This window comes from Siniperca chuatsi, linkage group LG18 (assembly GCF_020085105.1).
Source record: "Siniperca chuatsi isolate FFG_IHB_CAS linkage group LG18, ASM2008510v1, whole genome shotgun sequence".
Classification (NCBI taxonomy): domain Eukaryota; kingdom Metazoa; phylum Chordata; class Actinopteri; order Centrarchiformes; family Sinipercidae; genus Siniperca; species Siniperca chuatsi.
The window spans coordinates 25826605-25839470 of record NC_058059.1 but is presented as its reverse complement, the minus strand read 5'-3'; the positions used below and the strand labels follow the sequence as shown (position 1 = coordinate 25839470).

The 12866-nt window shown below is 40.9% G+C and overlaps 1 protein-coding gene across 2 annotated transcripts in view; it reads right to left on the bottom strand.

Annotated features, from left to right (window-relative positions):
• Positions 1 to 6321: 6321 nt before the first annotated feature.
• The window catches only part of dennd1a (DENN/MADD domain containing 1A), a 53598-nt gene continuing 47053 nt past the window's right edge, over positions 6322 to 12866 (bottom strand). For both annotated transcript variants that reach the window (XM_044173541.1, XM_044173542.1), the window contains one exon: positions 6322 to 10939. In XM_044173541.1, the coding sequence (XP_044029476.1) occupies positions 9869 to 10939 (1071 nt within the window). In that variant the 3' untranslated portion in view covers positions 6322 to 9868. The remainder of the gene's footprint in view (positions 10940 to 12866) is intronic.

Below are 12866 nucleotides of genomic sequence, written 5' to 3'. Positions count from 1 at the left end.
CCAAATGTCAATTTTCCCAGGATCTATTTGAGTTTATGGACTCCTCGATCATTGTCAGATGTTTTTTTGTGTACTAACTATTTTTTGTTGGCATTCTATGTCAAACCATATATCTCTTTTTGTTTTGGATTTCTGCAGTTTGGATTTATGAGCTGTAGTCATGAAGATTTTGTTAATTTTTCGAACTCCCTGATCTATGCCTTCTTTACTGTGAACATACGTGGTGTCCAGAAAGTTGTCTAAGAGTGTTTTAATTTGTTGGCTTCCGATTGCCTTCTGGAACTCTGGTGCACTGTTTGGAGCTCATCTGTATGTTTTTCTTATGTTAAACAGATTACTTGGTTCAGTTTGTGAAGTATTAGTTTCTGTCCTTATAATGAACACAGTAATTTGGCTGTGATCAGACAGAGGTGTTAGTGGTTTAACTATAAATGAACTGAGAGGGAGAGCGTCTAAATCTGTTATCATATAATCTACTGTACTACTGCCAAGAGGAGAGCAGAAGTTGGGTCTTCCCAAAGATTCAGTTCTAAACCTACCATTAACAATGTACAGGCCGAAGCTTTGACAGAGCAGGAGCAGGTCTCTTCCATTCTTGTTTACCTGGGTGTCAGAATTATGGCAAGAAAGGTTTGTGGTGTTTTGGGGAAAGTTTTGTCCAAATATGTTTGTTACCATTCTCTGAGTTTGAGTCTGGACGGGAACCAGTGCGTGCATTGAGGTCTCCACATATCAGCATGTTTCCCTGGGCCTGAAATCTGCAGATCTGGGTGTGGAGATGTGGGAAGATTTCCTCGTTGTAGTAGGAGGAAGGAGGAGGAACATATATTGTACATAAAAACAAATCTCTTTCTGTATATGTGATGTTTTTTGTTATTTTGATCCAAATGTGGGAAGGCTCAGATTTTATTGTCATATATTTTGATAGTTTTGATTTGTATCCAATCCCTCCTGAATCTCTCCCTCTTTTAAGTGCTGGGTTTTTAATTAAGGACATAAAGATTTCTTTGTAATTTGGGGGGCAGTGGAGGTTGGAATCAGATCTATACCAGGTCTCTTGGATGATAAGAATCTAATCTTTTATCTAATAAGAATCTAATCTTTTATCGTAGAAAAGGTTTCAGTCGTAGTCCTAGACATTTCAGTCGTAGACTACGACTGAAACCTTTTCTACAATAGAACACTCCTGGATGAATGAGGGACTACACCATCTTAATCTAATCTTTTGTTTTCTTCATTCATGGGTTTTGTTTTTCTGTCCAAACAGAGAAGTGATTCCCTGTATGTTACACATAGAGATAGTGAAAGATTTCATGGATATGGTCATTGTGAAAATTCAAATACATTTTAAAATGAGATAAACTGAGAAGATATGTCGAATTGAACAAGTGAGTTAAATGAAGTATTGTTTGTGCGTGTTTGTATGGGCATTAATGCATTTGGGCATTTTTGTGTCTTCCTTTTTCAATTGCCAGTTTGTGGTCACTGAGCCTGTACTTGGTTAGGATCTGTCTCTGCTTTCTGTCTCTGACGGTAGAGAGATATTCTGCCAATTCATCATCTCTTTTTAGGGCCAGATACATTTCTGATCTACTTTGGCTTTTAGTTTCTTCTTTCCAATGTTCCAAATAGGTTTCTTTACATTTTGTTAGAATTTGTCTTTGAGGGTCTTTGCAAATATCTTCACTCACTCTGTGTAGATAGAGTCCATCATAGAGGTCCCAAGTGCCAATGGTTGGGTGGAGGGCCAGGTGGATGTTGTGTAAGGTGGCACATCCTCTTCTGATCTCCATATTAATGCCATGGATGACATGAGGAGGGGTGTCGGTACTAGGCAGCAGGGTGGAGACCACAATGTGGGTGTCAGGCAACTCCTTACTGGCCTGGTCTGCCATCTTCCTCACTGCCTCAGCAGTGTCTTTACAAACTCTGTGTAGAACATTTGTTCCTTTGTGGATCACCAGGCCTTGAGGGCTCTTGAGAGTCTCCTTTTTATAAAAACTTCATTGTCTGAGCTGCAGCGTCTAGATAGGACTTTCTTACCAGGAAAAAGCGTTTTTGTGTACAGGAATTTCACATTCGAGTCAGCCAGCAGGACCACTTGTGGGGCTTCCTCTACAGGCTGAGTGGAGGGAAGCTTGGATGGGCAGAGCTGGCTGTTGGCAGCTGGCTGTGTGGATGTATCAGCATGTGCCAGGGTGTTGTTGGGCTGAGCGCAGAGTAGAGAGGGTGGAAAAGGCAGGAGTTTGGGACACTGGCAGGGAGAGTCTGTGTCTCTGTACTTGTCATTGTGGGGACTGATGAGAGTTTGTCTGTCAGGTGTTGGACTTGCCTGGTGAAGCGCCTTTCTCTATTCTCAGCATTCTCTTTCACTTTGGCTTACTGTGCATGGAGCACACTGTTCTCCTGTTTGAGGGCCTCTCTGAGGTCAGATGCCAAGCCCTGGTTGTCTCTCTTTAGCTGCTGGAGCTCCTCTTTAAGCTGCAGTGTTGTCTGGGTGGTCAGACAGCCTGGCTTGGGTCAGCTCTTTGAATTCAGCAAAGTCCAGCTCCAGCAGGGCCATACTCTCCTTCAGCTCCTTCAGAGGAGCAGAGATGGACAAGGTGGTGGGGTTCCCTAATGGGCTCTCATCATCTTCACTGTCAGAGGGGATATTGATCCTCTTGTTGTCCGCCTCAGCTTTCAACAGGGGAAATGGCTCTTGAAAGGACTCCAGGTGTGCGTCATTCCCTTGGACCATGACCTTTCCCTTTGGTGTATGTAGTATGTGATGGTAAGCATCCTTGTCAACATGTTCATCTTTACAGATCTTTAATATGCCTCCTGAGCCGATGCCCTCGCTGGATACATATGCATAATTGCTGCACAGAGTATCTTTCCAGATTTAGAATCAGTGAAGAATATGAGGTTGTTCTTCCTTCCTTCTTTTAGTTGGGCATAGTCAGTGAAGAGGATCTCTGGGTTTTCGTGGAGTGTCTTGTCCTTGTGTTTCTCCCTAGCTGTTCCACTTTTACATTTAGCAGGGTCCTGAATCTCCTTGCTCTCTACTCTGAGCTGTGCTGCCTTCTGATTGGTTTCCATGGCAACGACTTCTTTACTCTAAGGGGAGCTAGGCTGACAATTTACTTTGCAAGCTTTTCTAGCCTACAAACACTGGCAAAAAACTATGCACAGTTTACAAGATATATTAATGTTACCAACAAGGATCCTTTAATTTTTCTTCTCATCTTTATAAAGTAATTCTTCTGTTGGCTTCTTCAGTGCAGTTTCTCCTTTGGAATGTTGGTAACAGTAGCAGGTAGCAGTTAACAGTTGCTAGCTAGCTTGACAATTAGCCAGTTGTTTTGATTTTAAAAAAATATATCCAAAGATAATATTTCCTCTTCTGTTCTTGTTGATTATTGTGTCTACCTCTTTGTTAGAGTCCTTTCTGAAGATTATTTGAATGTAATTTTGCAAAATGTCCCACTTTTTTAGGTCCAAGTTTGAGTTGTATTCAGGAATTCATCTTTTGGTGCAGCTTCTCACTCTCTCTCTCTCATAAAGAGTACGGTCTAGACCTGCTTTATAGGACAAGTGCAATGAGATAACTTCTGTTATGAATTGGCGCTATATACAGTAAATAAGACTGAATTGAAGTATATGATGGTCTCTTAATTAAGTGAGGTATAATTATAAGAAACACAAGAAAGTGCCAGTGTATTATAGTTATTTTCAATACACAAGCGTAATTTAAAACTAAAAGGAAAAACATGAGTAGTTTGTGGGGGAGCACTAATGATTTATGATTTACATTAATGTACTTGGAAGATACATTATTCTTCTACCATTTCAATTCAACTCATAGGATTCATCCTGACCAAATATTTTACTATAGCACAGAAGAAGAAAAAAAAAATCAAGCATACAAAAATATAGAATTTAGGACCTTCATTTTTGAATTTAGCTTTTATCTTGGATGGCAAATAGCAAAAAAGCAGGATATTTTTTAGTTTCTTTCATCATTTTACATTTATGATAGAAAAGTCCAGTACGGACAGATGATTTTAACATTATATTCACTCAAAAGGTACTCTGTGGAGTTTATGACCTCTAGAAGTAGTATGGAGCAGAGTGCGTCCCCATTTTGTTTGTCTTGTGTGCACATGCATTCAGGTGATGTGATAAACAGGGAACAGAAAGAGGAACCTGCTCCCTTATACATCAAAGGAGACAGTGACCATCTTTAAATTCCTAGGTACACCCATCTCCCAGGACCTCACATGGACTGTTAACACAACCTATCTGGTGAAGAAGGCACAGAAGCGGCTTTACTTCCTTAGGACATTAAGAAGAGCTAACCTGTCCTCAGACACTCATCAAATCAGCACAGAAAATCACCAGCACTCAGCTACCGTCACTTGAGGACATACACAGAATCCGATGTCTACGCCGGGCCACAAACATTATCAAGGACTCATCCCACCCAGGCAACCACCTTTTTGCTCTGCTGCCCTCTGGAAAGTGCTACAGGTCTATCAAGACCCGCACCTCCAGACCTCTGAAAAAGTTTCTACCCGAGTGCCATCAGAGAACTGAACTCTGTGTAAGACTGTCCGTATCTCATGGAGCAGTGCAATATAAATTTATTTATAGATTTTAGATTTATATTATACTTTACTTCTATTTATGTGTGTAGCCCTTAATATGCAGTGCATATGTGTGTGAGATTTTTCTTTTTATATTGTATGTACTGCTCAGGGGAAGCACTAACTTTCGTTGTATAGCTGTGCAATGACAATGAAGGCATTATATTCTAAACAGTCCAGCCAATGGTTTCACATTATTCCACTGATATACAAGTGGTGTTAACATGCCAAGATATGCAGCAACGCGCCAACAAATGTAGAGAAGGTGAAAGACTGCAAGCTAGTAAACATGGACGTAAATAATGCAAGATTCAAACTTAAAAAAATAAATTAAAAAAAACTCCCCAGGGACCTTTAAAGGAGCAGTCTGACATTTTGGGAAATCCTCTTGTTTATCATCTTACTCAGAGTCAGATGAGGAGATCAATATAAATTAATTTCTATGAACATATCAAGTTCATCTCTGTGTGTCCAGCACAGATTCCAGGACAGGTTCAGCCTAGTTTAGAGGCCGGGGAAACAGCTAGCTTAGCTCAAGTTCAAAGTGTATAATGATACTTCCTCCAACAATTCCAAAGCTGAAAAGTCAAGATACAGTGGCAGCTGTGTAAGGCTGTAAGTACGTCTCTTCCTGCTAGCTAGCAAGCCAGGCAACAGCTAGCTATAGTTCCCTCACAAAAATAATGAATGATGTCATTTGTGGCATTGCTGAGATGCGCCGTGTCTATGTGATAAGTCCGACAGCCCAGTCTAACTAATTTGCATATTGAGAGCTGATCACAATACAGGTAAAACCAATAATACATTTTAATAATAGGTGTAAATGCAAATACCCATGGATAGGATGTCATTATCCAGATACAGATCATATGTTAACACCAGGTGGAAATGGGGCCACAGTCTTGTGGTTAGTCCACTTTGCATTCACACCACAAACTGCACCTGAGTTCACTTCAAAGTAGACATTTGAAGAAGATGAGATGCTTCCAAATGCACACTGATCTTCGTTTCCTTCGCCAAGATTTTAATCCAACTGATTGTCCAGTCAATCAGACAGTGTGTAAGTTTTGACATCTTGGCTGCATGGCTGCCAAGTGTAGTGATGAGGATTAAGAACACAGTCAATAAAGTCTTTGACAAAAAAGGTACATCATTTTCAACTTAACAATAACAAGTGTTATTGTGATCATGCTAGCCATGATAGCGCCAGCAGCAAATGCTTGCGACCCTTCTCACATTATTTCCTGTCCCATGTGTTTTTTTCCATTGTAGTTTCATTGTAATTCTGGAAGGTATATGATTACGCTTTTGACAGAGGGTAAGTATTTCCTGCTGCTTTCAGTCATCATGCTAAGCTAGGTTAAGTGTTGGCAATGTTTCTATAAAATTGATTTCTATAACTGAGGCTTCTACACAACTTCTACAAAGTGAACTGACTGAGGGTCAGAACGAATCAACAGAAACAGACGCTTGACATTTTCCTTTGAAATGATTTGGCCTTTGAGCAGGCAACTCCAGTGGACTCACTGTTTCAGCCTTCCACATGCTGACATTACAAGTGACTCAGTGTCATCCTTAGTAATCATTTCAAACTGTACAGGGTTAGCTTAGTTTGACAATCTCTCCAAACTAACAGGGGAAAGACATAAAAAATTACATTTTGTAAGAAATCCAGACAAATTGGAGCACAGTGTTGGATTTTAATATTTTGATATTGATTTTAATATTTCTTTTGTACAAGTGGACATTTGGTGTGATGGTGGTGCTAAAGAAAAGGTCAGTCACCAAAGACATAAGTTTCATCCTCTGAAACCCACAAATTCATGTCCCTTGATGTATAATGTCATGGACAAAAGTTGAGCAAGTGGAAATATCTGATGGTGGCGCTAAAGGAATGGACAGGGTTTCACAAGTTAAAAGAATCAGGAATCATTCCATGGGAACCATGAATTTTCATTTGAAATGGCATGTAAATATGAAGCAGCGGACAAGATATCTGCATCTGGACCAATTGACAGATATACAGTCATAATTGGGGAGAAAAAGTAATAAGGTAATGAATAAGTCCTGCGTAGCTCAACACAATACAGTCAATTTTAAGCAAGTGAAGCTGACATGTTATGATGAAATAGCTGTATTTTAAGCAAGTGCAGTAGGACACTAATCACAACTCTTCTCTCAGTCTTAAAAAAAAAATAGTGTAATCTGTATACACACACACACACACACACACACACACACACACACACACACACACACACAAATAAACAAACAATCAAACACACATAACAGCAACTAAATCTGTACAGCACTTTGAATCGATTAGGACTTTTTGGCATTCACCACACATGAACGCCCCAGTATCGCCTCAAAAGGAGTAAAGGCTGACAAGGCGTGACACCCACACAATTTCTGAGAAGTCAGAACAGCTGAAAGAGAAACTGGTGGCAAAACTGTGAACCATTATTTCTGCTCTCTATGCACATTTGACATCACAATGTGTAAGCAGCCTGTGACTCATTAGCCAATCACTGTCATCAAATACAAAGTAATACTTGACTAAGGCAAAAACCAACAGTGCATACATCAGCAGCAGAATTGGTGAAAAGACCCATTAAACAACATAGTATAAAATAAAGTGTTTCAAAGTCCCCACATATTTAATTAGACAGAAATGTTTAAACTTATTTTAGGGACATTGCAGTCTGTTGTAGGCTTGCAGGGTTTCTTAAAAAGTTTCTTAACAGTAGGAGGCAACACATTTTGACAGGTCAGTGAGACAAGCCAGAGATGGGATTCACCATGAATGGCAGAAAGAAAAAAGAAAAACACTGTGCATGAAGCTACCAAAAACATCCATAGGTGAACGAACTGCGTGAGTGAGATGCACCACATTTTGTAGCTACAGTACCATAATGCCATTAGGATGTTTATCAATTATAGCAGACTAGCTACTATTAATAATACAAGCTAATCGTAGAAGTTGACATCATTAAGACATTTGCTGTTGTGAGTGTGATAGATATCCTCTTTCAGGAAATACTATTTTTAAAGTCAAGTCTATACTGATCTATACTGAGCACTACGCTAATGTGGTGGCAATAAAGACAGATGAAACACACGAGAAGCTGCTTTGCAAAGAATTGTGTTAGCAATTTGTTAGTGAGTGGCGACGGCTGAGAATTGTTGGCATCTGAACATCTGAAGCAAAGCCTGCTTTGTGTGGAATTTCCTGGGTAGAATGGCAGGTGAATGAAACAACACAAAATATCCAAATTCAAGAGAACCTTAAACAGGTACAGGTGAGTTTAAGTGTTGTGGGCTGACACAGTCCACATTCTCCATTTGTTCACCACACACACGTTCCTGTTTGTCACTGGTCAGAAGCAGAGCTGATGGTAGTGGGAGGGGAGGTTTGTGCATGTGTGTGTACTAGGGTGTCACCACATGACCATTCCTACCAACTGGATCAGGACCTTCTGTGTCAGTAAATGATACGTCATCTCTGATGAATTTGCACAACTGTACTCCATATCCACAATACACAGCAGTAGAAGAAAATCATGTCATTACAGTCAACCAGTAAAACTGACAATAAAAAAAACGTTTTCATCATACATGAAAGTACCACTTACAAACTGCGTTTTGGTAATAAAAGCTATTTATTTTAACTTATGATCTTTCAGTCCTGGTTGATTTGGGGTTACTGGTGGTAATGACAAGGGAAAGGACACCTGTATCAACCACTGGGAGCAGCAAATACACCTTGAGAAGCTACCTTGTCAGAAATATAATAGAGGATGAACAACTTGTGTATCTGTTTACAGCGCAACAAACTGTGGGCTGTGAGGATTTATGTCACATCGTTGTAATAAAGAAGACAGTCAACAATGACGTCTAACATGGTAAAACTGTACTAATGATCTAGTGTTGTCTTTTGCTTCATGTCCAGTACGTGCATGCATAGTTTACTGTGAATCCATTTTGCATGGGTTCACGATTTGAATCCCGCACAGGACAGGCAGACTCTCCCAATAACAATGAAATCTATGATATAGAGAGGTAATTACAGGATGCAAAGACATTCAATGGCTGTAGCTCTGAAATTTCTAACCATCAACAGAATCTAAAATGGGGTTATGATGTAATGAAAATCTTAAGGATTATATCTTTAATACTGGGTGTTAGCTTGTGAGTTGAGGTGTTTTCAGACAGCAAGCAGTTACTACCGCGTCAGCCAACCGGCGACATGAGTTGTATTTTGTATTTCAAATAGGCAGCAGCAGGGAGCACCTAACCAACTACTGGATACATCCTAACGCACTAACAACCTGTACCATATGCTACAGGTTGCTGCTATCAACTTACTCTAATCTCATCAAATAGTGAAAAAGAGCAGCTTATAATGAAATGGTTAGCAATATGATACAATTAACATGGCAAGTCTAACTAACTATTTGTTCTAACTATGATTGTTCACTGCTGGTGAAGAGGTGTATGATTCAGGGAACTCAGAATGTAGTAAAATGAGCTCCTGAATTGTTTTCCTCTGTGTGGTTTCTGTGGTTGCCATGGTCACACGGTGAGCTGCGGTAGCAAGCAGAGTAGCAAGCAAGTTAAGCCATCATCAACTCAGACAGCAGTGGCAAATAACCGTACACGTTCATGAGAGCCACATACACCCTCTCTTCTCCTTACCGCTGCTGCCTACTTCAGTTGTTGACTTTACACTCGAAACAATGAAGGTGGCAGCAGCAACTGCTTGCCGTCTTAAAAGTACCTTTAATGTTAGCTTGCAGGGGAAATAATGTTATAATGTAATAATGTTTCCTAACTAATTTTAGTTCTAGTTAGCTAACAATATCTATAAATGTTGCATTTACTGTCTCTGGAAATCTCTACTTTGAAATTTGTATTCAGAATTTGCTAAATGATTCAAGTACATAAATTGTGACATAACATAAGGCTAAAAAACTGGCAGAGCCAACAGATATTGTCATCCACTCTTTTCTTCATTTTTTTCGGTCATTCATCACTTTGGAATAGACGATTAGGAAGAATCTTACAGAACTCTCAAGTTGCATTCCTCAGCATGTCATTAATCTCAGCTAAAGCTATTCTTCTATGATTATGTGTATTAGACCTAACGTAGTATTTACTGCAACAGAGGGTCCTGATACAGAAGTGAGGGAAGTTTGGGTAGTGACAGAGAGGGGCATCTCAGTACATATTCACAGATTTTAGTCAAATGTTTCCCACCTCTTCCGAAGGTCCTCCACCTTCTTCTTTTGGGGTGTAGCTGGCTTGGCCATAGTCAGTAGATCCCCAAAAGGATCGTGAGTCTTCTGGCTGCCTCCCTCAGCACGAAGGGGCTTTGCCAGTATGTTCATGGCTGTACTGGGGACTGACGTGGAGTCTGCCAGGCTGGAAAGAGGGTGATTGCTGGCAGAGGACTGAGGCGGGGAGGTGACTGAGGAGGGGAAGGCGGACTGGAGCAGTCCATAGCTGGGTGGCAGAGTTGAACTGCCTGGCGAATGCTGTCTGTAGAGCCCCGGTAGTGTAGAAAAGGACTGTGGCTGGGGTGGTGTGTGTAAGTAAGAGCCTGGTGGAGGCCCGTAGACCGCACTGAAGGGATTCCCACTTACAGTTGGTGAGTAATGCATTTGAGGGGAGGTGTGCTGCAGAGACTGGGCAAAAGGGTTGAGTGATATGTGAGTATGCAGTGGGAAAGGAGGCAAGCCCTGTGGGTAAGACCTTGGTGGTAGTGTTGGTTTACAGGAAGATGACGACACACCAATATCTACCCCATCACTCAGTGAAGTGGAACTGGTCGCTGCTGAGCTTTTAAGAGGGTCTAGCAGGCTTATCAGATCTATACTGTCCTTGGCGGCCTTGGTGGGCTTTAGCAGGTCTCCATCTGTGGTCATGCTCAGGGCTTGCCTAAACTCTTGTCCCCCTAATGTAGTCCCTCCTTCACCAGCTCCTGCTGGTTTAGAGCGCGACTGGGCCATGGGGGGTGCTAGGACACTACCAAGCTCAGGCGTCTTCCTTCCATGGGGACGTGGAATGGTGATGTTGCCGGGGATGGAAGGGTCCAAAGGGTCGGGGCCCAGGCCGTAGCTTTCATGGTTTGGAGAGTGGGCATCAGTCTGCACAGGAAGTTGGACAGGCGCAGGTCTATCGCAGGTAGGAGGCACACAAATGGGCAAGGCTGTTTCATCCTGCCCTATACTCCACAGCTTGTTGTAAGGGTTGGAGAGTTTGAGGCCTGGAAGTGTTCGCGAATGTTCACCGACACTCAAGTCCATCCGCTGCAAACATAAGAAATAATTCAGACTTTAAAGGACCACACCAGCGGTTTTTCATAATCAGCCCAGTAAATTCTGTGTGCTTACAACTTACATTACTGACAACCATTTCCTAATTCATGCAAGTGGCAATGTAATTTTTAAATGTGTTTTTCCTACCTTCCAGGGGCCAATTGGTTTCAGTTCATTTAAGTAAAATACTAAAAATCTATTCGCAGAGACTTGAAACATGTTCAACATAGCTAATGTATCTAAATGAAACATACATCCACACTGGTTTTCATTGAAAAGTTATTTAATTTGAGAGTTTTAATTGTGTTAAAATGGCAGAGTGATCTGTGAATCCTTCCTGTTGGTGCATTCATGTGCTGAAGTGAAGGTTTGATGACAGAACCTTGCCAAACAGCTGCCACACAGTATTACATTCATACGCTGTGATGTTTGTGAACTCAACAGGGAATACAAATAATTATCAGACATGAGTGTTGTTGAAACTTGTCATAAATTTAACAGTTGTATTGGTCTACAGAAATTATTCCGCGGACTTCAGCGTGGAAGACAGTTGTAGCTACACGACAGCACATAAACGCACCATTCTTCTACGTCGAACCAAGCAGCAACCTCCGGGGGCTGAAAAGTGAAGCCAATGCACAAGTGACTTAAACATGCATTATTTCTAATGGCCAGCAGGGGGTGACTCCACTGGTTGCAAAAAGAAGTCCAATTGTATAGAAGTCTATGAGAAAATGACCCTTCTTCTCACTGGAAATATTACCTCAGTAAACAGTTTCCTAACTATTTTGTAAATTATGGTCACATTTAGAGTAAACAGGGTATGCTTTTCTACCTTGTGATTGACAAGATGCTATCACGGCAACCTGTCAGGATAGAAGGAACATGATAGAGTGTACATTTAACTAGCTGTGAACTTGTTTTTGGGTGCTGTCTGAGTTTTTTTCTAAGAACTTTGACCATTTCACAGTGTATTTTCAGTTCATTAAAGTTAATTGTAACATTTTGGTCGCCTAAAAATGTCTTGTTCAGCATTGGTTGTACTAAAAGCACCAGCCTTTGAACCAACAGACAGGAGCTGGTGCTGGAATTGTTACACACGGCAAACTATGCAATCCGCAACAGTTTTCTTGTTGCCATGAATGTGACATTTTGGAATCGCAGGGAGTTAAGAGCAAGGCAGCGATGCAGCAGATGCACCTACATGTGTGACAAGCCATCCTGATTTCAGCGCTCTCTTGAAGGTTCACAGTAAAGTTGAAAAAGTCGTTCATCCTTCCTAGCTAAAATGTTTTAGTCAGAAATGTGGTGTGCTTCACGGAGTACAGTCTGTTCAATCAAAACAAGAACAGAACTTACTGTGAGTTATAAATGCAGATGTGTTTTTTGGCAGGTGAAGTACAGAACTTTAAGGTGGGTGTATCACCTGAACATTTCATTTAGAAAATTAAAAAATTTGGCAAAATATTACTAAAGCTAAAATATGGCTGAATGCTTTGGAAAATGACTGGCACTAACAGAAGGCATAAGCAGATAGTTATTTGGCTTCAATATGCAAAACCACTGGTATGGCCCAATGGTGGTAATGCAGAAGAATAAAAACATTCAGAGATAGTCTCCACGTGCTTTGTCAGCTTTGTTGGGAGAATATGGATAGTGAGTCAGAATTCATAAAGATCTCAGGAGCACGTGCAATACAACACAATGACCAGATACTTTTTTGTTCAAAGGAAAAGTTCACATGACAGAGGTGCTGGATGAAGGTTTAGGTGGCCATCACCAATCCTTAGGAATCATCCTCTGAGGACCATAAATATCCACAATAGACCATGGCCATCTGGGCATTTATTGACAAGGTATTTTGCTCTGGTCCAAAACAAAGTGGTTTTAGTCTATCTGGACCAAATGTGGTCTTTTC